The 24,258-nt window shown below is 41.0% G+C and overlaps 1 protein-coding gene across 2 annotated transcripts in view; it reads left to right on the top strand.

The window, feature by feature from the left end:
* GSDME (gasdermin E) overlaps positions 1-17,359 on the top strand; it is a 73,277-nt gene extending 55,918 nt beyond the window's left edge. For both annotated transcript variants that reach the window (XM_067746530.1, XM_067746531.1), the window contains 4 exons: positions 47-174; positions 889-1,084; positions 11,568-11,641; positions 14,900-17,359. In XM_067746530.1, coding sequence (XP_067602631.1) covers positions 47-174; positions 889-1,084; positions 11,568-11,641; positions 14,900-15,130 — 629 coding nt within the window. In that variant the 3' untranslated portion in view covers positions 15,131-17,359. The remainder of the gene's footprint in view (positions 1-46; positions 175-888; positions 1,085-11,567; positions 11,642-14,899) is intronic.
* The last annotated feature ends 6,899 nt before the right edge of the window (positions 17,360-24,258 follow it).

The following is a 24,258-nucleotide window of genomic DNA, read 5'->3' as shown; positions in this document are numbered from 1 at the left end:
TTCTGAGATAAGTCACGAGACTGGGTATGTTCTGCTGCTTTCACAGCCCCTCTGTTCTTGGAGAGGAATTTCCATCCCTTTGTGGAGCTGCCAGAGCAGCAACAGAGAGCTCTGAATGACGTCCTCCAGGCGGTCCTGTTTGATGAAGAATTACTCTTGGTTCTGGAGCAAGTGGTAAGACCGGAGACATCTCAAGGTAGTGTCTTCGCATGGTTTTCTGGAGATGTGGATGGGCTAGATCTCTTGGGATAAGGCCTTGAGCTGGGATAAAATGGTGTTTAAAATTTCCCCACCTCCTTTTAACCCTAAAGCTTCTTTTTTCTCTTATTCCCAGGTCCTTAGTTTTCTAACTGCAGAAAGGTAGTCGATGTGAATAGAAGGGTGTATTAGTTTCCTAGGGCTGCTGTAACAAATGACCACAAACTCCAATTTACTCTCTTACAATTCTGGAGGCCACAAGTCTAAAGTCAAGGTGTCATTAGGGCCATGCTTCCCCACAGGCTCTAGGAGAGAATCCTTTTTTGCCTCCTCCAGCTTCTGGTGGCTCCTGGCATTCCTTGGCTTGTGGCCACATTGCTCAAATCTCTACTCTGTCTTCACATGGCCATCTACTTTCCTGTCTCTTAAAGGACACCCACCATTGGATTCAGGGCCCACCTCAATCCAGGATGATCTCGAGATCCCTACCTAAATTACATCTGCAAGGATGCCAGATAAGGTCTCATTCTGAAGCTCCAGGTGGACCTATATTTGGAGGACCACTCTCCATCTCACTACAAGGCTTGTGTGTCATGGGGCAGAGGCCTATGTTGTGCCCAGCTTGGCCTGTGGCTTTACTAGATCTGTCTCTCTTCTCTTCCCTGCCCCCCCCCCCATCTCTCCCTACAGTGTGAGGACATAGTCAGCAGCCTGTCACCCTCATTGGCCGTGCTGGGGAAGCTGAAGCCTTCACAGCAGCGGGACCTCGTGGCCTTCCTGCGGCTAGTGGGGTACAGTGTGCAGGGCGAGTGTCCAGGCCCAGAGGATGTGGTCCACAACCAGAAACTCCTTTCTACGGCCTACTTCTTGGTCAGTGCTCTAGCAGGTATGGGAAAAAAAAGGGGGAAGAAATGCTGTTGCCTTGAAATTACTTTGCTTACTTTGTGGACGATTTGGTACATAAGGTTCCCTCCCTTTCAAGCGGTGCAGGGATGATAGGCAGTGGAAGACTGAGGAAGTTAACAGGATTGCCGTGAAGTCACGGACTTGAGTATGAAGGAGGCCTGTCTGCTGCCAGCCTCCTCCAGTGTCTTGGAGAGAGGGCTTCCCTTTCCTCCCCCAGCGAGGGCTGTCTGTGGGCACACGCCCCCACCAACACAGGAAATCAGTTTCCCCAGACACAGCCGGTGATGCACACTCGTTGCCTGGCAACGCTGAGTGGCAGTGGCTTGCATTTGGCACCTGCTCTCTCCCCCAGTGTCTCGTTCCTTCTGATCCTCTTGTTCCTCTTTGCAAACTTACGGCTCTACCCCAAGTGCAGCATTGTGGCCATTAGGGCAGGGAGGCTGCAGAGAGCATCCCAATGCACTAGGTTGCTGGGCCCAGCAGCTCCACAACTTCCACATGCATCCTGGCCATCCAATTATTATTGAGCAGTGGACGCCGCCCTGACACTTCTTTGCCAGCTCCCATCCGGAACGCACCTTGCCAGAGGGTCTGTGGTACCACAAGGTGGTCATCCTGTATGAGGAAGCTGGGCTTTCACTTCCTTCTCAGAAAGGCAAGACCTGGCAAGGCAGCCCAGTCTTAGTCCCCACAACTTCCCTTCAAGGTGACGTTAGTCAGGGCACTGGGCTCCTGATACATTCAGAGTTCCTCCCCAGCACCACAGGGGAACAAAGGCCCAGGAGTCTCCAGTCTTTAAACAATTAATCAGAGCAAATGCCTCTCCCAGCTCCATATGCCAACGAATGTACGCTCTATGCCTTATTCCAAGTCATGGGTAAACATTTTGACTGGGATAGGACATAAGACAGAGCCCTGTGGAACTCCACTCGAGACCTTTTCCCAGTGTTAATTGGTGTATCAGAGAGTTTAATTACTGGCATTCTATCAGGAGCTAATCTACAGGCCAGAGTTCTCTAGCTTGCGAGAAGCCCTTTCTTCACATACCCTATTACTTACTGAAATTTTTTTTAAACATCTTTATTGGAGTATAATTGCTTTACAATGGTGTGTTAGTTTCTGCTTTATAACAGTGAATCAGTTATACATATACATATGTTCCCATATCTCTTCCCTCTTGCGTCTCCCTCCCTCCCACCCTCCCTATCCCACCCCTCTAGGTGGTCACAAAGCACCGAGCTGATCTCCCTGTGCTATGCAGCTACTTCCCACTAGCTATCTATTTTAATCTCAATAGGCTGGACGATTGATGTCAAATATGTAACACATGGCCAACACTGTGAATGCACCACAGTCCCCTTTTTCCTGAGCCTGGACACAGCCTCAAATTCTCTGCAGCCTTGCACACAGGCAGCCACTTGGGGTTGGCACATAACGTGAGACTTAACCTGCTGTGTCTGAGCTGGAAGCTCAGGGATAGTGAGATGTTTAAGTGCAGCTGAAAATATCTGCAGCCTGTTTCTAAACCAACGGTGCTCTTCTGCATCTTTCTGAACTGAGATCTCATTTATGTGTTGGTCACTGTGGAGGTCAGATTGGTGTAAGCTCTTTCACTAATGCTCTTGTTTATTCTTGGCCCTTCTGAGTTGACCTTTTCCTCCTACAACAGTCTTCTCTTCTCAGAATCTGGGAAAGGTGCTAGAACAGGAAATGGCCCCTTTTTGAGGCCTGTTTCCAGCTTTCTAAGTAATAACACTAGTTTTTTCTATAGCATTTACTTTTTTAAAAAAACAACTGAGATATAATTGACATGTATATACATTAATTTCAGGTGTACAACAAAATGATTCGATATTTGTATATATGTCTCATTAACTATGTATGCATCACCATACATAGTTAAAAGTTTTCATCACAAGAAAAATAAACTTTATAAGATTTACTCTTAGCAACTCTCAAATATACAGTATTGTTAACTCTAGTCACCATCCTGCACATTACATACCCGTGACTTATTTTATAGCTGGAAGTCTGTACTTTTTAACCGTCTTCACCTATTTTACCCACCCATATACATTTTACCCACCCCCACACACACCCCTCCCAATCTGCTCTATGAGCCCTTTTTTATTTTAAGACTCCGTATATAAGTGAGATCATACATTGTCTTTCTCTGTCTGACTTATCTCACTTAGCATAATGTTCTCAAGGTCCATCCATGGTGTCACAAATGGCAAGATTTCTTTTTTTAACTGATTAATAATATTCCTCTGTGTGTGTACCACATATTCTTTATCCATTCATCCATTGGTGGACACTTAGGTTGCTTCCCTATCTTAGCTTTTGTAAGTAATGCTGCAGTGAACATGGGGGTGCATCTTTTCAAGTCAGTGTTTTCGTTTTCTTTGGATAAATACCTAGGAGTGGAATTGCTGGATCCAATTATGGTAGTAAGACTTAATTTTGTGAGTAGCCTTAAAAAATTCTCACCAACAGTGCACAAGCGTTCCCTTTTTTCACATCCTTGCCAACACTTGTTATTTCCTGTCTTTTTGATAATAGCCATCCTAACAGATGTGAGGTCATACCTCAGTGTAGTTTTGATTTTAATTTCCCTGATGATGAGTGATGTTGAGTACCTTTTCATGTACCTATTAGCCATCTGTGTGTCTTCTTTGGAAAACTGTCTATTCAGATGTTCTGCCCTTTTTTTAAAAATTTTTAAAATTTATTATTTATTCATTTATTTTTGGCTGCGTTGGGTCTTCATTGCTGCACGCAGGCTTTCTCTAGCTGTGGCGAGTGGGCTTCTCATTGCAGTGGTTTCTCTTGTCGTGGAACACGGGCTCTAGGGTGTGCAGACTTCAGTAGTTGTGGCACACGGGCTCAGTAGTTGTGGCGCATGGGCTTAGCTGCTCCGTGACATGTGGGATCTTCCTGGACCAGAGCTCGAACCCGTGTCCCCTCGACTGGCAGGCAGATTCTACTGTGCTGCCGGGGAAGCCCCTTCTGCCCGTTTTTAAATTGGATTTTTTTTTTGCTATTGAGTTGTATGAGTTCTTTATATGTTTTGGATATTAACCCCTTATCAGATATATGATTTGCAAGTATTTCTTTCCCCATCAATAGGCTGCCTTTTCATTTTGTTGATGATTTCCTTTGCTGTGCAGATCTTTAGTTTGATGTAGTTTCACTTGTTTATTTTTGCTTTTGTTGCCATTGCCTTTGGTATGAAATCCAAAAAAATCATTGCCAAGACTGATGTCAAGGAGCTTATTTACTGCCTATGTTTTCTTCTAATTTTATAGTTTCAGGTCTTATGTTTAAATCTTTGATCCATTTTGAGTTAGTTTTTCTGTATGGTATAAGATAGTGGTCCCGTTTTCCCAGCACCATTTATTGAAGACTGTTCTTTCTCCATTGTACATTCTTGGCTCCTTTGTTGTATATTAACTGACAATATATGCATGGGATTATTTCTGGGCTGTTTTGTTCCACTGATCGATGTGTCTGTTTCTATGCCAATACAATACTATTTTGATTAATGTAGCTTTATAATATAATTTGAAATCAGGGCGTGTGATATCTCCAGCTTTGTTCTTCTTTCTCAAGATTGCTTTGGCTCTTCAGAATCTTTTATAGTTTTAAACAAATTTTATAATTGTTTGTTCTATTTCTGTGAAAAATGCCATTGGAATTCTGATAGCGGTTGCACTGAATCTGTAGCTTGGGTAGTATGAACATTGTAGCAGTATTCTCCCAATTCATGAACATGAAATATCTTTCCAGTTATTTGTGTCTTCTTCAACTTCTTTCATCAGTGTCCTATAGTTTTCAGTGTACAGGTCTTTTACCTCTACGGTTAAATTGATTCCAAGGTATTTTATTCTTTTTGATGCAGTTGTAAATCGGATTGTTTTCTTAATTTCCTTTTCTGATAGTTTGTTATTAGTATATAGAAATGCAACAGATTTTTGTATTTTGATTTTGATACTGCAACTTTACTGACTTTATTCGTGCTAACAGTTTTTTGTTATTTAGGGTTTTTTCTATATATAATATCATGTCATGTGCAAATAGGGATAGCTTTACTTCTTCCTTTCCGATTTGGATGCCTTTTGTTTCCTCTTCTTGCTTAACTGTTCTGGCCAGGACTTCCAATACTATGTTGAATAAAAGTGGTGAGTGGGCTTCCTTGTCTTGTTTCTGACCTTAGAGGAAAAGCTTTCAGTTTTTTACCACTGAGTATGATGTTAGCTTTGGACTTGTCATATCTGACCTTTATTATGTTGAGATATGTTCCCTCTTTACCCACTTTGTTGAGAGTTTTTATCATAAATGGATGATGAGTTTTGTCAAGTGCTTTTTCTGTGTTTATTGAGATGATCATATGATTTTTATCCTTCCTTTTGTTAATATGGTGTATCACATTGATTTGCAGATGTTGAACTGTCCTTGCATCTCTGGACTAAAATCCCATTTGATCATGATGTATGATTCTTTTAATGTATTGTTGAATTTGGTTTGCTAATATTTTGTTGAGGATTTTTGCATCTACGTTCATCAGGGATGTTGGTCTGTAATTTTCTTGTGGTGTCCTTGTCTGATTTTGGTATCAGGGTAATGCTGGCCTCATTATAAAATAAGTTTGGAAGTGTTCCTTCCTCTTATTTTTTGGAAGAATTTGAGAAGGATTGGTTTCAATTCTTTAAATGTATGCAGAATTCACCAGTGAAGCCATCCTGGTCCTTGACTTTCGTTTGTTGGGAGATTTTTGATTACTGATTCAGTCTACTTAGAAAATCCGAAAAGACTGATTACTACTATTTCTTCCTGATTCAGTCCTGGTGGATTGTATGCTTCTAGGAATTTATTAATTTCTTCTAGGTTGTCCAATGTTTTGGTATATAATTATTCATAGTACCCTCCTATGATCTCTTGTATTTCTGGGGTATCAGTTGTAACATCTCCACTTTCATTTCTGATTTTTTAATTTTTTTTTAACATATTTATTGGAGTATAATTGCTTTACAATGTTGTTAGTTTCTGCTGTATAACAAAGTGAATCAGCTATATGTACACATATATCCCCATATCCCCTCCCTCTTGCATCTCCCTCCCACCCTCCCTATCCCACCCCTCTAGGTGGTCACAAAGCACTGAGCTGATCTCCCTGTGCTATGCGGCTGCTTCCCACTAGCTATCTGTTTTACATTCTTTTTTTTCTTGGCAAGTCTAGCTAAAGGTTTGTTAGTTTTCTTTATCTTTTCAAAGAACCAGCTATTAGTTTCATTGATTTTTTTTCTCTTTATCAGTCTGCATTTCATTTAATTTCCACTCTGATCTTTATTATTTCCTTCCTTCTACTAACTCTGGGTTTCATTTGTTCTGTTTTTTTGAGGTATAAAGTTAGGTTGTTTGAGATTTTTCTTACTTCCTAAGGTAGCCATTTATTGCTGTGAGCTTTCCTCTTAGAACTGGCTTTGCTACATCCCATACATTTTGATATGTTGTATTTCCATTTTCATTTGTCTAAAGGTATTTTTGATTTTCCTATTGATTTCTTCTTTGACATATTGTTCAGTAGCACATTGTTTAATCTCCACATATTTTGACTTTTCCAGTTTTCTTGTAATTGATTTCTACTTTTATACCATTGTGGTTGGGAAAAATGCTTGATATGATTTCAGTCTTCTTAAATTTATTAAGACTTGTTTTGTGGCCTGTAAAATATGACCTATCCTGGAGAATGTTCCATGTGTGCTTGAGAAGAATGTATGCTCTTTTCCTTTTGTATGGAATGTGCTCCATATATCTGTTAAATCCATCTGATCTAATGTGTCATTTAAGGCCACGATTTCTTAATGGTTTTCTCTCTGGATGATCTGTCCATTGATCAAAGTGGAGTATTAAAGTCCCCTACTCTTATTGTATTGCTATTTCTCTTTTTAGGTCTGTTATATTTTCTTTATATATTTAGGTGCTCTTATGTTGGGTGCATAAATATTTAAAAGTGTTATATCCTCTTGTTGGATTGACCCCTTTATCATTATGTAATGCCCTTCTTTGTCTATTACAGTCTTAATTTTAAGTCTATTTACTGCAGATATAAAGAAAGCCTATATAACCCTAGCTTTCTTTTGGTTTCTGTTTGCATGGAATATGTTTCCATCCCTTCATTTTCAGTCTGTGTATGTCCTTGCATCTGAAATGAGTCTCCTATAGGCAACATAATGGTCTTTTTAAAAAAAAAAAATTTATCCATTCAGCTACTCCATCTTTTGACTGGAGAACTTAGTCCAATTACATTTAAAGTTATTACTGATAGATATGTACTTATTGCCATTTTATTAATTACTCTGTGGCTCTTTGGTAGTTCTTTGTTCCTTTCTTCTCTTGCTCTCCTCCTTTGTGATTTGATGATTTTCTCTAGTGGTATGCTTAGATTGCTTTCTCTTTACTCTTTTGTGTATCTGCTATAGGCTTTTAATTTGTGGTTACCATGAGGACTACATACCAACTTAAAATAGACGGTTATAAATACCTGTTGGTAACAACTTAAGTTTGAACGCATTCTAAGGCTCTACTTTTTTACTCTCCCCCTCCTGCCATTTTATGGTTTTGATGTCACAAATTATATCTTTTTATCTTGCATATCCCTTAACAAATTATTGTAGTTATAGTTATTTTTTTACTAATTTTGTCTTTTAATCTCGTACTAGTTTTGTGATTAATCTACCCTTACAACATTATTCTGAAGTTTACTATATATTTACCTTTACCAGTGAGATTATATTTTCATATGTTTTCCTATTACTACTCTTTCATTTCAGCTTAAACAAGTTCCTTTTACATTTCTTGTAAGGCTCGTCTAGTGGTGATGAATTCCTTCAGCTTTTGCTTGTCTGGAAAATTCTCTCCCCTACAATTCTGAATGACAACTTTGTCAGGTAGTCTTGGTTGCAAGTTTTTTTCGTTCGGTACTTTCACTGTATCATACCACTCCCTTCTCGGCTGCAAAGTTTCTGCTGAGAAATCTAATCTGCTGATAGCCATGTAGGTGGGGTTCCCTTGTGTGTAACAAGTTGTTTTTCTCTTGCTGCTTTTAAGATTCTCTCCTTGTCTTTAACTTTTGACATTTTAATGTGTTGTGGTGTGGGTCTCTTTGGGTTCCTCTTACTTGGAACCTCCAGTCTGGGTTTCCTGGGTCTGAGTGTCTGTTTCCTTCCCCAGGTTAGGGAAGTTTTCAGCCCCTTTCTCTCTTCTTCTGGGATCCCTATAGTGCAAATGTTGGTCTGCTTGATGTTGTAGCATAGTTTCTTAAGCTGTGTTCACTTTTTTTTCACTTTTTTCTTTTTGCTGCTCTGATTGGGTGAGTTTCATTGCCTTGTCTTTGAATTCAATGATCATCTGCTTCATCTAGTCTGTGGTTGAACCCCTCTAGTGTCTGTTTTGGTTCATTTATTGTATTCTTCATCTCTGTGACTTCTATTTGGTCCTTTCCTATATTTTCTCTTTCTTTGTTGAAGTTCTCACTGTGTTCATCCATTCTTCCCCCAAGCTTATTAAGCATTTTTAACTCTTTAGCAGGCAAATAAATCACTTATATGCTTTTCATTCAGGACCTTTTCTGAGCTTTTATCTTGTTCCTCTGTGTGGAACATATTTCTCTGTTTCTTCATTTTCCTTGACACTCTGTGTTTGTTTCCATGCAGAAGGTAGTCTCCTCGCACGTGAGGGAGTGGTCTCATGTAAGAGAGGACTTTATTCAACCTCACCCTAGCTCTTTGTTGTCTCTCAAACCTTTGTGATTGTCCAAGCAGCCTGTTTTTAGTGGCTCCCAATAGTTGAGGGTTGGTCAACACCTGTCAGTGCCCCAAAGAGGATCTCAGTCAGCACCTAGATTTAGGCTGATTACAAGCCAGACCTTCAGGCAGCAGCTTTTAAAGTATACAAGTATATACAGACCACAGTGTAAATCCTGCTAGCCAGTAGAGCCAGGTGACCTAGAAGTGTCACTGGGTGGCAGTCACAGAAATCACAAGCCAGACGATTGTATAAGCTCCTTTCCAGGAGATACCAGCAACCTGGAATGAGGCAGATGGAGAGCACAAAGGTAGCATCCATTGGCCTCTGTTCCAAGAGCAGACCCCTAGACGTATGTCAAACCAGAAGCTTGCCCCTCAGGCCGAGCAACTGGGCCTCTTTCACAGAAAGACTAGGGGTGTGTTTCAGTTTGCTGTCTGACAGTGCTTTGGGGGTGGTAGCTGGCCAAGAACAGTCTGATTGTTACAGTCCCGAGGGACCCAGGAATGCGAGCCCTGCTGGCCATGAGAGCCAGACGATCAAGGGGCGTTTCCTAGGTGGCAGCCACAAAAACAAGGGCACCAGAGATGTGTCATAGCCCTTCTCTGGGAAATATTGGTGCTTTGAAGTGTGGCAGAGGGAGGGTGCAAAGATGGTGTCTGATGGCCTCGGTCCCCAGAGAGTACACCAGCAGGTCCCTAGGTGCGTGTTAAATTACATGCCTACCCCCAGGCCGATGCTTTATGATAACAAATAAGCCTCTTTCATAGAGAGTGTGGGGGTTTTTCAAACAGCTGCTTCTGTGCTGGGTCCTAGGGGTGGGTAAGTCCTGTGCAAGCCCTTTAAGAATGATTTCTCAGTTCACTATAGGCATATGGGTTTGTTTTCCTTGTTCACCTGATGTATGGGAGTTGCTCAGGTAGTTTGGGGTTTCTTCAGAGGAAACTGTCCCATATGTTGCTGTAGATTCAGTTTGTCTGTGGAGGGAGGTGAGTTCCGGATCTTCTTATGGTGCCATCTTGAACCGCCCTCCCCGTTTGTTTAAAGCACTTCAGTCTCAGCATCTAGCCCATCTCCTGGAACACTTCCCCTACTATTTCGTGACCTTAAGCATGAACTTCCCAGGTTCCATTTGTAAAATAGTTAGAATATGAAAGATCAAAAGAAATCATTTCAATTCCAGAAACAATGAAGAAGCCTCTACTGTGTTTTAGGCACTGCTAGATGCTGAGGTAGGAGGAAATCATCATCCCCACCCTCAAGGGAACTACAGTCAAGCAGTGAAATTAGGTGGTAAGCGCTGTAAAGCAGAGCTGTGTCCTTAGCACCATGCTCAAGGTCGTGAGTGACCACTGAGTAACACGGAAGTAAAGTATTTCTAAGAATAAGGGATGATGACGATCACATGGGACTTGGGAGTCACCTGAGCAGTGAGGAATGGACACATGAACGGGTGAGATGACTTGTGATGGTAGCTCAGCCAGGACATCCTGTCCCAGGGGGCTTTGTCCCGGCCCTTCACAGCCCTGTGGATCTTTCCACAAGGCCCCGTACCTTTACCATCTTCATCTTCCTGATTTGGGAGCCGGGCCTCCTTGAGGATCTGTTGAAAACGGTGGGGACTCTCTGGAGACAAAAGCACATTTAAACGCCATTTAGGGAGTTCTCTGGCAGGCTCGGACCTCGGGGCTGCCCCATGCCCCTAGCAGCCTTCTGCTCTTGGGAGAAGGCTGTGTTTCGTTGTGCTCTGTTGGGCCACAGCCTCAGCGACACACTGCCATTTATATAAATAAGGCTTCTAATTAGTGCAGGAGATGGGGGTGTTCATGAGTGTTCCCTGCGCCAGATGATGGAGCAGACGATTCTTTTCTCTTTTGCCTTTTCAGTGCAAAGGTTGTATCCCAAGGGATTGGGTCCTTTTAGCAACTGCATCTGTTCTACCTTGGGAGGTATTTAAAACTGGTTTTGACTAACACTGATCTGGATTTCCTTTTCCTGGGGCTTGGCAGGACCCTTCTGCGGCAGCCCCCAGCCTTATACAGCTCTGTGCCAATGCTCTCTGCCACTGGTACCCTTGTGTTGAGCTAGCTGTGGGCCAGGGGGCCCTGCACAGTCCTGGGCTCAAGAGGTCTGCTGTGCCACCCCTTGACTAGACCACATTGTATCTTTCTCCCCCAAATGATTAGTGACCTAGGTATAACCCTTTATAGTTTACATAGTTCTCTGACATAGGCAGAAAAAAAGAAAATCTATAGTATGCAAATGAGGAACCTTGCTGAGAGAGGTATACCCAAGGTCGCTCCCAAATATTTAGTGGCGCTCAAACATAGCTCTTCTGTCACCAAACCCCAGGTTCTTTCTACTTTTCTATGCTGATTCACTTTTCCCTGAGTCTGTACCGTTCTTTCTGATTGGCCAATTGCATGTAAGAAATATCCTCTGGTGAACACAGAGCTAGTTACCTGGTCCCTACATCTATTTTCTAAAAGGCCTTTGCTGCCAGTTTAGCCCCATTCATTCATTTATTCTACAATTACTGAGCATATCCTCTGCCTGACTGGTAGAGGATATATAAATTAGGTACAGCTCGGGGGCTGGCTCTGTTTCCATGGGTGCTTTTTGATGGTGACTGATTTTTTTTTTTTTTCCTCCTGCAGAAATGCCAGATAACGCAGCAGGTCTGCTGGGCACTTGTTGTAAGCTCCGGATTATTCCTACACTGTGCCATCTGGTAAGAACCTCCCAGAGAGGACCTGGGGATGGGCAGGAACAGGGAAGTGATGAGGAGATGGACACCTAACAGCTGATAAAACTCGCTAGGCTTTCTCATCCACAACAGCCCTTCAAAATAGGTTAAAACAGGTATTATTAATCTCTCTCTTTTTTACACCCTGCCCACGTCACACACCCCATAGGAAGGCTAAGGCTCAGAGGGAAAGGAGTTATTTGAAGAACTTGCTAGCAGGGCTAGGACTCAAACCTTATATTTATACTCCAAATCTCATGATTTTTGCATTTTTTTGGAGAGAATTTTGGCCAGTGTTGCAGGGAAGGGGCCTGACACCACATTATTTGCAATGGCAGTTCTGTGGCTGGACCAGTTTGATTCACCTCTGCATCAAATTCAACAGGGGAGGTATTCAAGAGGACTGCTTTGTCTCAGGGAGACATTTCATTTTCTCCTAGGAATATCATTAGCTTCATGCCCTCAGGAAATGCCATGGCAAGAGCAAGAGCTAGGTAATGATGAGCTTAGCCCTGAAAGTCAAGGTTAAGCTTTTCCTTTTTAAATTACAAACTGGGTCATCAATAGAAGGGACCATCAGTAGGCTGGGGCAGCTCCTCTGTTGTAGCTTCTGCAGGTGTTGCTCAGCCTAGGGCAGAGAAGCAGAGGATACCCGGCTATGTTATTTTGAGGCCTGCTTACTAAGGGCTGAGGCCAGCATGCTATGTAGACCCAAAGGACCAAAGCTCAGAGCTCTGCTCCCAGATCTGGGAAGCAGGTATTGGGGTAGACTGCCTAGATAGGACCCTGCAGTTTGTTGTGCATCTACTCTGGGAACTTTGAGCACTGTGGTTATGCCTTTGGTACTTCTTGGCGTAGCAAAGACATCCAGAGACTGCAGCAAGGCTTCATTCCAAGGAGCAGTTTAGATGTCATTCACAACCGAAAGCAGATTCTACCTGTGCAGAGGAATGCTGTGTTCTTGTACTTTGACCACAAAAACTGAACTACTTGAAAATGAGCCAGCATGCCACCGTGGTGCGGCCAGCTGAGGGTAAAGGCTGATGGCGCAGTTTGGTTATGGAAACAATATGTATCATTATCTAATTGTCTGCAATGACAGTAACTCTGCTTTCTAGCTTAGCTCCCTTTTGCAGCAACTAAGTATTTAGCATTTCCCAAGTCAGCCCTCACCATGTATTTACAAAGTCATTAACTGCATTCAGGAAGTATATAAAAAAGAAAATACTGCCGAGACTGCATTAGCTAACTCCCTCCCTCTCCCAACCAGCTCACAGTTAGTTGTCATCTTCCCTGCAGGTCTGCTCTAGGATTTGATCTTTGGGTTGCTTCCAAGTTCTGCTCTGTTGGTGTTCTGGGAGTAGCCATTAGGACGCACTTGGAGTCCCAGCACAGCTGGTATTCTACCTTGGTGCAAAACTACCCACCCACAGAGTCATCTCTTTGCCTTTGTGGGCTGCTCAACATAAAGAAGTAATTTTTCTTTATGCGAAGACACTCAGGAAGGTCTTTAATCTCCCCTAGAGCTCATAACAACGTTTGTTAGGACCGCAAGGCTCCTGCCTCCTGAAGGAATCTGGGTATCTTATGTTTCCTATAGGTATTTACTTACAGCAGGGTACAGAAATCTCCTTGCATGCCTGTCTTGTCTTGTCTGGTGGCCAGAGTAACTTTGAGAGGCTTGCTGAAGGGCTTTTGAAAGAACAGCGTCAGATACACTAACAAACACATTTGCGAACTGGTGAAAGAGCTGGTGAGAAAGTGAGAATCATCTGGAGGGAATGTTAATTTCACACATTTCCCCGCCCCCCCCCCCTTTGGGTGACTGTAATCTCTCTTATACTGAGAAGTGCCTCTGGGCACTTGGGGTTGGCAGATGTTCAGAGAAGAAGGCAGGATGTTGCTGGGTGCTTCTCCACCAGACCCAGGACACAGCCCACTGTGCTGCATCAGTGGAGCTCACTCTTAAATCACCGGATGTGGTGCTCATGCTTAAAGAAGCAGGCCAGATCCACTCCCTAAAGCATCAGCTACAATTTACAGTCTAGGCCACGTGGTAACATTGGGTGAATCTACAAGGTGTAGATTTGTAAGGCTGATTTTGATAACAGACACACAAGTCCCTTTATATGCAAATGAGTGCTGCCCTTCAGCCCCTGGGGCAAGTTGCTTATTACTTTTAGTAAGAAAGGTGATTATCAGTGCTCAGAACATGTCTGGAATTCTTTTGGATTCCCTTCAGATTCAGTTAAAATTCATGCCTACCTTTATAAGGCTTCATTTTTTATTTTAAATTTTACTTTCTACATTATTAATCTGATCTGGTTCTGAGTGCCTGTTTAAAATTCAAATCTACTGGCAAATTTGTAATTACTAAAGATTAAAAACAACTGTGCAGAGGCACCGCTCAAGACCCTAAAAGCAAAGTTTCACAGGTTCTGAGCAGTTGCAACTAGAGCAGTGTTTGATGTGACCTCTCTGAAGAACTAACGTTCAACAGGGTCGATGTTCTAGGCAGGGTATGAGGTAAGCACAATGGACCAGGTCCCTGCTCTCCTGGGCAGCTTAGGTTTTAATAAACAGAGTAAACAGGGAATGTCAGGAAGATAATTTCAGATACAGCAAGCATATGAAGACAATAAAATAATAGTGGCTGGGATATGGGGGTAGCGAGTGGCTCAATGGAGAGAGGATTAGGAAAGGCCCTTCTGATGTGGCATTTCAACCAACAGCTCAGAGATGAGAAGGAAAGTTCTGTGGGGAACTCTGGAGGAAGGATGTCGCAGGTGGAAGGAAGAGCTTAAGGCAAGAAGCATCACTAAATAAACCATGGTACCTGCCTTTGAGGAGTTCATGCAAACATGTAAGACATTCTAATAGGTGAATTAAAATTAAAAAAAACAAACCGTACATACTGTGTGTATAAGAAAGTTATATGCTGACCTTTCTAATCTACTGGAGTTGTTGGATCCAGTAGAAGATAGAGTTCAGAGAGTAGGGATTGGGTCAGAGGACTCCAGGCGAAGTGGAGGTCCTGGCCTGGGCCAAATATATCCTGTTACAGCCTAAGGGTTTTCCCTGCTCTATTTGGGGAATGTAAACAACTTAATTTTTCCCCCATAATTAGTTAAAAGTGCTAACATTTTTTCCCCCATAATTAGTTAAAAGTGCTAACATTATTAGCCAATGATGTGGATTTTCTATAACCTTTTCTGATGGATTTGTTTACATGTGTCATTTCAGCTCCGTGCTCTGTCTGATGATGGTGTGTCTGATCTTGAAGACCCAGTCTTGGCTCCACTGAAAGATACAGAAAGGTTTGGGATCGTGCAGCGTCTGTTTGCCTCAGCTGACATTAACCTGGAGAGACTGCAACCTTCTGTGAAAGTTACCACCCCGAAGGACCCTAACGTTTTCCCACTGATTCTTTATATAAGCCTGAATGGACTGTGTGCTTTGGGCAGAGCACAGTAACAGTGTCATATGTGGACTACAGGTACACCTTATTTTATTGCACTTTGCAGATAATGCATTTTTTTTTTTTTTACAAATTGAAGGTCTGTGACAACCCTGAGTCGAGCAAGTCTGTCGGTGCCATTTTTCCAACAGCATTTGCTCACTGTTGTCCCTGTGTCACATTTTGGTAATTCTCCCAGTATTTCAGACTTTTTCATTATTATTATATTTGTCATGGTGATCTTTGATGATACTACTGCAAAAAGATTACAACTCGGCTCAGATGATGGTTAGCATTTTTTAGCAATAAAGTATTTTAAAATTAAGGTATATATATTGTTTAGACATAATGCTACTGTACACATAACAGACTATAAGATAGATAGTATAAACATAAGTTTTATAGGCACTGGAAAACCAACAAATTTGTGTGACTCGCTTTACTGCAGTGGTCTGCAGCCAAGTCCACAGGATCTCTGAGGTCTGCCTCTATGTGTTATCAGCCAAGCCTGGCTATTTCTCAGCATCATTAAAATACTGCCTTTGGGGCTTAGATCACCACGTTAAAGGTTGATCGAAAGGCTGATCTAGGAGATGAACTTACGGAACAGTTTAATAAGTGGTGACTTTTTGCATATGAATCGCCTCAAATTTAGCCACCAGGTACTCTGTGTACAGTGTCTTTTTCACAGGAGATCCTCTTGTGCTGGTAACCCAGTGTCCGAGTTAGACCCCAGCACATAAAGAGCTGGAGGAGAGTTGAGAATTGTAAGCCAGAGTACATTCAGATCTTTTCTCTGCAGAAAAATGGGTCCATCTAGTTCCCACTTCCTGTTAAAAACAGTCATGAGGCTGATGCTTTGATCCAAAAATTTGTGAATGCTGTGGGGAGGAATTTTTCTTCATAGAAGGCTCCATTTTGAATGTGCTGTATGCTATGCAGTGACTGATTAATTGAAAAACGAACTGTAAATGCCACTAGAGTACAGAGGTTATTGTTTAGCAGAAGACTCTAACAGCAGGACACTGTTCCTTAGGGTCAAGCTCTATCCCTTTTGACTTTGCCGTGCTTTGATGAATGTACCAGTCCTAGGTCTAGAGCAATGTGTGGATTTCCCATGCGTTCTGGATGTTGAATTTGTAAAATACTACATTTTGTATCAAAGGAAACTTTGAATTGTATATATTTCTCTTCTTCATTCTGCTTTCATATCCTTCTCCTATTAATAGCCTGAACTGTCTCTTGAGTGCTCCTGATGCCACTGGGGCTCTGAAGCCACTTCTGCTTTCCCTTAGCAAGAAGCTGCTGAGACCTACTGCTAGAATTTCTTACTTTAAGAGCAGGAGGGCAAGCAGTTGTTAGAAACATTCTGTGTTACTCAGTACCTGTTTTTCACCTCAGCATCACTTACTTATTCCCTTTCTGCACTTGAGATTTTAATGAATGTTTAATAAGGAAGAAATGAAAATAACCCTTTCATGACCTCTATTAAAATAAGACAAAATTATGCAAATACTTATGATATATAAAAGAAGGACACAGAGTGGCGGCAACAACGTAGGAAATAAGCACCTTATTCACAAATTGGAAAGAACATTCAAAAGTCAAGATAGTTGTGTTAAGATGGTGGTACTATACATGCCTCTTGTCTGGTTTTCTGAAATAAGTATAAAGAACATACTGCAGAGAGAATGTGTGATATGAATCTACTTGTGTGAAAAACAGATATACATGTATCGCAATGCATGGGAACCCTCATTTAAGAGTTTACAGGAAAGGATTTAGAGGTTGGGGCGCAAGAGGCACTGGGGGGAGTGGTTCACCCTTCTCTTCCTGTTACAATTTTGTACGTCTTAAAAATAACAACAAAAAACCCAAAACATCAAAAACTAAAGATAGGCTTAAGACAGAAAGAAAAGATGCCATCATCTAAGCAAGTGCTGGAAGTTTGGGTTACAGCAACTAAGGCAATCTGTCTAAGACTGGCCAGTTATCTTGCTGGACTGTGTTTTAGACATTAGCTGTTGAAAAAGATACAGCCAGAAGCAGCCGCATTGCACAGAGAGATGAACTCGGTGCTTTGTGTCCACCTAGAGGGGTGGGATAGGGAGGGTAGAAGGGAGACGCAAGAGGGAAGGGATATGGAGAGATATACATATAGCTGATTCACTTTGTTATAAAGCAGAAACTAACACACCATTGTAAAGCAATTATACTCCAATAAAGATATTGGAAAAAAAGAAAAAGATACAGCCTTATGCTGCTACAGCAGACCCCCACTGGGATCTGGTGGGTGAGGTAGTAAGTAGTGCTGGACTCCAGTGAGGGTGAGACTGGGCCTCCAAAAGGTCCTTCTAACTAACTGGTTTCCTCATCATTAAATATTAATTTTAAATGTATGTTTATTTACTGCTTGAGATCCAGAACCATACTTCTTTCAATAATTAGATTTGGAAACAAGTTCTAGTATCCCAGAACACCTAGAAAACAGCAAGTAAATACAGTAGTATTTCCTAGAACAGAACAACCACCTTAACGCTGATGTTTCCACAACCACTTTTGTTTCATAAATGGATATAGGAAGAAATGCTGACATGATTAGCTGGTGTGGTGTGGCCTGATAAGGGACCCTAAAATGTGTTCATGACCTAATAAATCCCTAGAACCTGGCAAACGGAGACTTCACAGGTGTTTTTAGGTTGTGGACCTTGAGATGGACAGATTATTCTGGATTATCTGGGTGGAGCCTTAAAAGAAAGAAGGCAGAAGGGTCAGTGAGGGATTTGGCCAAAGAAAATGCAGGTAAGAGGAGGCATGAGAAGAATTCACTGCTGTCACTGGCTCTCAGGACAGAGGGGGCCAGTTCAAGGACAACAGAGCAGTCGGTCAGCCAGCCAGCAAGGAAGGGGACTTCGGTTCTACAACTGCATGGAACTGGAGTCCAACAACAACATGCAAGAGCCTGGACGCAGATTCTCCTCCAGACCTGCAGGTAAGAGCCAGGGCAGGGCCTGGGAGACAACTTCACTTTAGCCTGGTGAAACTTGTGTTCGACTTCAGACCTACAGAACTGAGATGATAAGTTTGTATTTTAAGCTGCTAAGTTTGTGGTAATTTGTTACTGCAGTGATAGAAAACTAACAGGTAGTATAAGACGGAAGAATGAACCACACACAGTTGGACCCTTGAACAACATGAGTTTGAACTGCACAGGTCCACTTATATGGGGATTTTTTTCAATAAACACTACAGTACTATACAATCCACAGATGCCCACCCATGTATACCAAGGGATGATTTACTTAAAACCTATTTTTATTTTGGAATATAGGTGAAAAACTCTTTGACATAAAGCATAACAATATTTTCTTGGATCAGTCCCCCAAGGCTAAATAAATAAAAGCAAACATAAGCAAATGGGACTGAGTTAAACTTAAAAGCTTTTGCACAGCAAATGAAACCATCAACTAAACAAAAAGGCAGCCTATGGAATGGGAGAAAATATTTGCAAATGAGGCTGCTGACAAGGGGTTAATATCCAAAATATACAAACAGCTCATACAACTCAATCATAGAAAAAAACCAATCAAAAAATGCACAGAAGACGTGAATAGATATTTTCCCAAAGAAGATATAGGGATGGCCAACAGCCACATGAAAAGATGCTCAACACTGCTAATTATTAGAAAAATGCAAATCAAACCCACAATGAAGTATCACCTCAAACTGGTCAGAATGGCTATTATCAAAAAGCCTACAACAACAAATGTTGGAGAGGATGTGGAGAAAAGGGAACCTTTGTGTACTGCTGGTGGGAGTGTAAATCAGTGCAGCCACTACAGAAAACGGTATGGCGGTTCCTCAAAAACTAAAAATAGAACTAACGTGATCCAGCAATCCCACTATCTGGAAAAAATGAAACCATTAGTTTGAAAAGATACATGCACCCCAATGTTCACAGCGTCATTACTTACAATAGCAAAGACATGGAAGCAACCTGAGTCCCCATCAAGAGATGACTGCATTAAGAAGATGTGGTGTACAGATGGAGAGATATACTATGTTCTTGGATTGGAAGAATCAATACTGTGAAAACGACTATACTCCCCAAAGCAATCTACAGATTCAATGCAATCCCTATCAAATTACCAGTGGCATTTTTTACAGAACTAGAACAAAAAATCTTAAAATTTGTATGGAGATGCAAAAGACCCCGAACAGCCAAAGCAGTCTGGAGGGGAAAAAACGGAGCTGGAGGAATCAGACTTCCTGACTTCAGCCTATACTACAGAGCTACAGTAATCAAGACAATATGGTACTGGCACAAAAACAGAAATACAGATCAATGGAATAGGATAGAAAGCCCAGAAATAAACCCACGCTCCTATGGTCAACTAATCTATGACAAAGGAGGCAAGGATATACAATGGAGAAAAGACAGTCTCTTCAATAAGTGGTGCTAGGAAAACTGGACAGCCACATGTAAAAGAATGAAATTAGAACACTCCCTAACATCATACACAAAAAGAACATCAAAATGGATTAGAGACCTATATGTAAGACCAGACACTGTAAAACTCTTAGAGGAAAACATAGGAAGAACACTCTTTGACATAAATCACAGCAAGATCCTTTTTGACCCACCTCCTAGAGTAATGGAAATAAAAACAAAAATAACAAATGGGACCTAATGAAACTTAAAAGCTTTGGCAAAGCAAAGGAAACCATAAACAAGAGGGAAAGACAATCCTCAGAATGGGAGAAAAGATTTGCAAACGAAGCAAACGGACAAAGGATTAATCTCCAAAGTATATAAACAGCTCATGCACCTCAATATTAAAAAAACAACCCAATCCAAAAATGGGCAGAAGACCTAAATAGACATTTCTCCAAAGAAGATATACAGAGTGCCAACAAACACATGAAAGAATGCTCAACATCACTAATCATTAGAGAAATGCAAATCAAAACTACAATGAGATATCATCTCACACCAGTCAGAATGGCCATCATCAAAAAATCTAGAAACAATAAATGCTGGAGAGGGTGTGGAGAAAAGGGAACCCTCTTACACTGTTGGTGGGAATGTAAATTGATACAGCCACTGTGGAGAACAGTATGGAGGTTCCTTAAAAAGCTACAAATAGAACTACCATATGACCCAGCAATCCCACTACTGGGCATATACCCTGAGAAAACCATAATTCAAAAAGAGTCATGTACCAAAATGTTCATTGCAGCTCTATTTACAATAGCCCAGAGATGGAAACAACCTAAGTGTCCATCATCGGATGAATGGATAAAGAAGATGTGGCACATATATACAATGGAATATTACTCAGCCATAAAAAGAGACGAAATTGAGCTATTTGTAATGAGGTGGATAGACCTAGAGTCTGTCATACAGAGTGATGTAAGTCAGAAAGAGAGAGACAAATACCGTATGCTAACACATATATATGGAATTTAAGAAAAAAAAATGTCACGAAAAACCTAGGGGTGAAACAGGAATAAAGAAGACACAGACTTACTAGAGAATGGACTTGAGGCTATGGAGAGGGGGAAGGGTAAACGGTGACAAAGCGATAAAGAGGCATGGACATATATACACTACCAAACGTAAGGTAGATAGCTAGTGGGAAGCAGCCGCATAGCACAGGGAGATCAGCTCGGTGCTTTGTGACCGCCTGGAGGGGTGGGATAGGGAGGGTGGGAGGGAGGGAGACGCAAGCGGGAAGAGATATGGGAATATATGTGTATATATAACTGATTCATTTTGTTGTGAAGCTGAAACTAACATACCATTGTAAAGCAATTATACTCCAATAAAGATGTTAAAAAAAAATATTGAAAAGCTGTGAAAAAAAAAAAAAAAAAAAAAAAGACACGTGCACCCCAATGTTCACTGCAGCACTATTTACAATAGCCAGTTCATGAAAGCCACCTAAATGCCCATCAACAGACGAATGGATAAAGAAGAAGTGGTTCATATATACAATGGAATATTACTCGGCCATAAAAGGAATGAAGTTGGGTCACTTGTAGAGATGTGGATGGATCTAGAGACTGTCATACAGAGTGAAGTAAGTCAGAGAAAAACAAAAACCATATATTAATGCATATATGTGGAACCTAGAAAAATGGTCCAGATGAACCAGTTTGCAGAGACACAGATGTAGAGAACAAACATACAGACATCAAGGAGGGAAAGTGGCGGGCAGTGGTGGCGGTGGTGTGATGAATTGGGAGGTTGGGATTGACATGTATATGTTGATGTGTATAAAATAGATAATAAAAACCTGCTGTATAAAAAAATAAAATTCAAAAAAAAAAGATGTGTGTGTATATATATATATATATATATATATATATATGTAATGGAATATTACTCAGCTATAAAAAAGAATGAAATACTGCCATTTGCAACAATGTGGATGGACCTAGAGAGTACTATGCCTAGTGAAATAAAGACAAATGCTATATGATATCACTTACATGTGGAATCTAAAAAATAATACCAATGAATGTATATACAAAACAGAAACAGGCTCACAGACATAGAAAACAAATTTGTGGTGACTAAAAGGGGGAGGGGAGAGGGACAAATTAGGGATATGAGATTAACAGATACAAACTACTATATGGAAAATAGATAAGCAGTGAGGATTTACTGTATGGCATAGTGAATTTATACCCATGATCTTGTAATAACCTATAATGGAATATAATTTGTAAAAATACAGAATCACTATGCTGTACACTTGAAACTAACAATATTGTAAAGCAGCTATATTTCAATTAAAAGACTAATTCTTTCAGAAATACCAGAAATACACTAGACTAGCAATTTCTGAAGTATGAGGTATAGAATCCTGGAAACTAGCTTGGGAAAGAGTTGCCAAAGTACCTTTTCTGGAAACAGGCTTCCTGCACTCACCCACATTCACGCCTCCATCCCTTGGCCAGTCTGGTGGGTCCACCTCCCTTTCTCACCGCAGGCTTCAGGGCTGAGCTGTGTGCCACAGCAGGCATTGTCTTTCCCACCAGGGTTTCTCTTTCTTGGCTAGCTGGGAAATGGTCCTAGTATTCCATGCCATCTAAGCTTAGAGGTCTTTTCTTGATCCTGTATTTTAACCTTCCCTGTCTCTGGAAATCTTTCCTTGAAGAAGTCATCTTTGAAAGCCACGGAATCTTTGGGCTGGGATAGACGAAACAATAATTAGGATTTCCTTGTGAAAAAAGGGAGGCAAGTGAAAAATTGATCTATTTTGGTGGGAAAATCTAAAATAACATTAGAGGCTTTTAACAAAGACTATTAGCATTTAAAAGAAACTGGTGAAGCTAATCTGATACTCTCTGTATTTTATTATCTCCAAGCCTTGGTTCTACCTATAAATGAAACACTACATTTTCCCAATATTAAATATTTATTTCTTTACATATACAAAAATATTTTACCAGGAGTATGCAATCTCACAGATTGGACATTTCAGTAACTTTCATTTTGGACAACATATGGAAATAATGTGAAAAGAAAAATTTATAGGGACAGTTTCTGAGAAATCAATACTTAATTGTACTGCAGGAAAATTTTATTTATACAAGGACAGCAATAATGTTTCTTTTATACAGGAACTAGTAATACAGTTACTTGGAAAGCAGTAGCAATTTTATTTTTAAACTTTTTTCACCAGAAACTTACTTTGGCAGCTTGTTCAGCTTTGATTTTTTGGTTGCTAACAAGCATTTTGCCCTCCATTAAAAAACAAACAAAAACAAAAAGGTCTCTTCTACAATCATTTCAAAGACCAGAGGTTAAAAGGAGCATGCATATGTGTTCAAAATAAATATATACCAAGAGAGATGGAAAAAAAGTCCCCCAAGGTCTTCACATCAATTTCTTATCATGGGCTCTAACAGAGCTAACAACGTGGACATTATACCAGCTGCTGAACCCCAGTGCTCCTTCTTCTATAGCAAAATCCAAGACACCACTTTCTTAAAAATCAATGTTACTGAAAAAACAGGAGTCAGCAGCTGTTTTTTAAAGTGGACACACAGCCAAAGGAAATATTTACCTTGTATTTCAGTTACAGATGGAGATCAGCTATTCCTCAAATCAGGTTTTACTGAAAAGACTGAAGGCATCTCTCAGTTGGACCATGTTTACCAGAACAAGGTTTATGTCTCCAAAGTAAGGTTACTCATACCACTGCCTGCCTCTCCTATTTAAGAGTAAGATGAGAACCACACATTTTAACTGGTAATGACTTCTGGGTTAGTAATACATAGCAGAGGAGTTTCCCTCTTCCTCCAAGCTCCCAGGCCACCTTGACTGAGGAAGTCAAGGAAGGTCAAATTTCAGGCATGGCTTGTCATATCTGTATGTTTCTACCCCTGGCATGCTATTGCTGAAGTGCAGTAAAGACATCTATTTCCAACTTTTAAAATAAGACCTTTTGGCTTCTACTCTGTGGTAGTGACAATACCTGTTCAATGGGACTCAAGACAAGTCCCATTGTCTTGAGTTGCAAGACATTGCAAGCATTGAGGCATTTAATCTGCCAAGTTGTAAGTGGCATTTACATTACCTGTAGATGTGTTCATTCAGTTTGTGCCAGAGATTAGAAACAGTAAAAGCTGGTAGGGAAAAAAAAAATTGTCACTTCTGACCGACTTTGGCACGTGGAGGCAAGTCAGATTTATCATAGCACTACAGTATCAGCCAATGGCCCTGAAGCAATTAGAGAACAAATCTAAAATGCATTCATATTATGTTGGATTCAAGGTCCCCTAACTGGACCTAACTGAATGTGTTTCCCCTTTTAAAGAAACAGATGCCTTTTAAACTTACACTAAACAATAGGGCTGCAGTGATAAACTTCAGGCATAAGGTAGGGCAGCTTTAAGGGGCAAACATCAGAGTGTCTTTGGATGCTTACTTAAATTGTGGATTGCCTACTTAAATTTTGTTTGACTTGTGAGTGGTCAAGGTAGCAAGGATTTGCTAAAGGTTTGGACTTAGAGTAGGATTCTGAACTCACGACCTCCTGACCAGGACCACTAAGAGAGCAGAACACATCCTCTTCCAGGCTGGAACTATCAATGCATCCTCAGAGCTGTTTTAAAACTGAAGGTAGAATTT

Source organism: Pseudorca crassidens, chromosome 8 (genome assembly GCF_039906515.1).
Source record: "Pseudorca crassidens isolate mPseCra1 chromosome 8, mPseCra1.hap1, whole genome shotgun sequence".
In the NCBI taxonomy this organism is placed as follows: Eukaryota; Metazoa; Chordata; class Mammalia; order Artiodactyla; family Delphinidae; genus Pseudorca; species Pseudorca crassidens.
The sequence above is the reverse complement of the archived record's forward strand: the minus strand, read 5'-3'. Positions and strand labels throughout refer to the sequence as shown.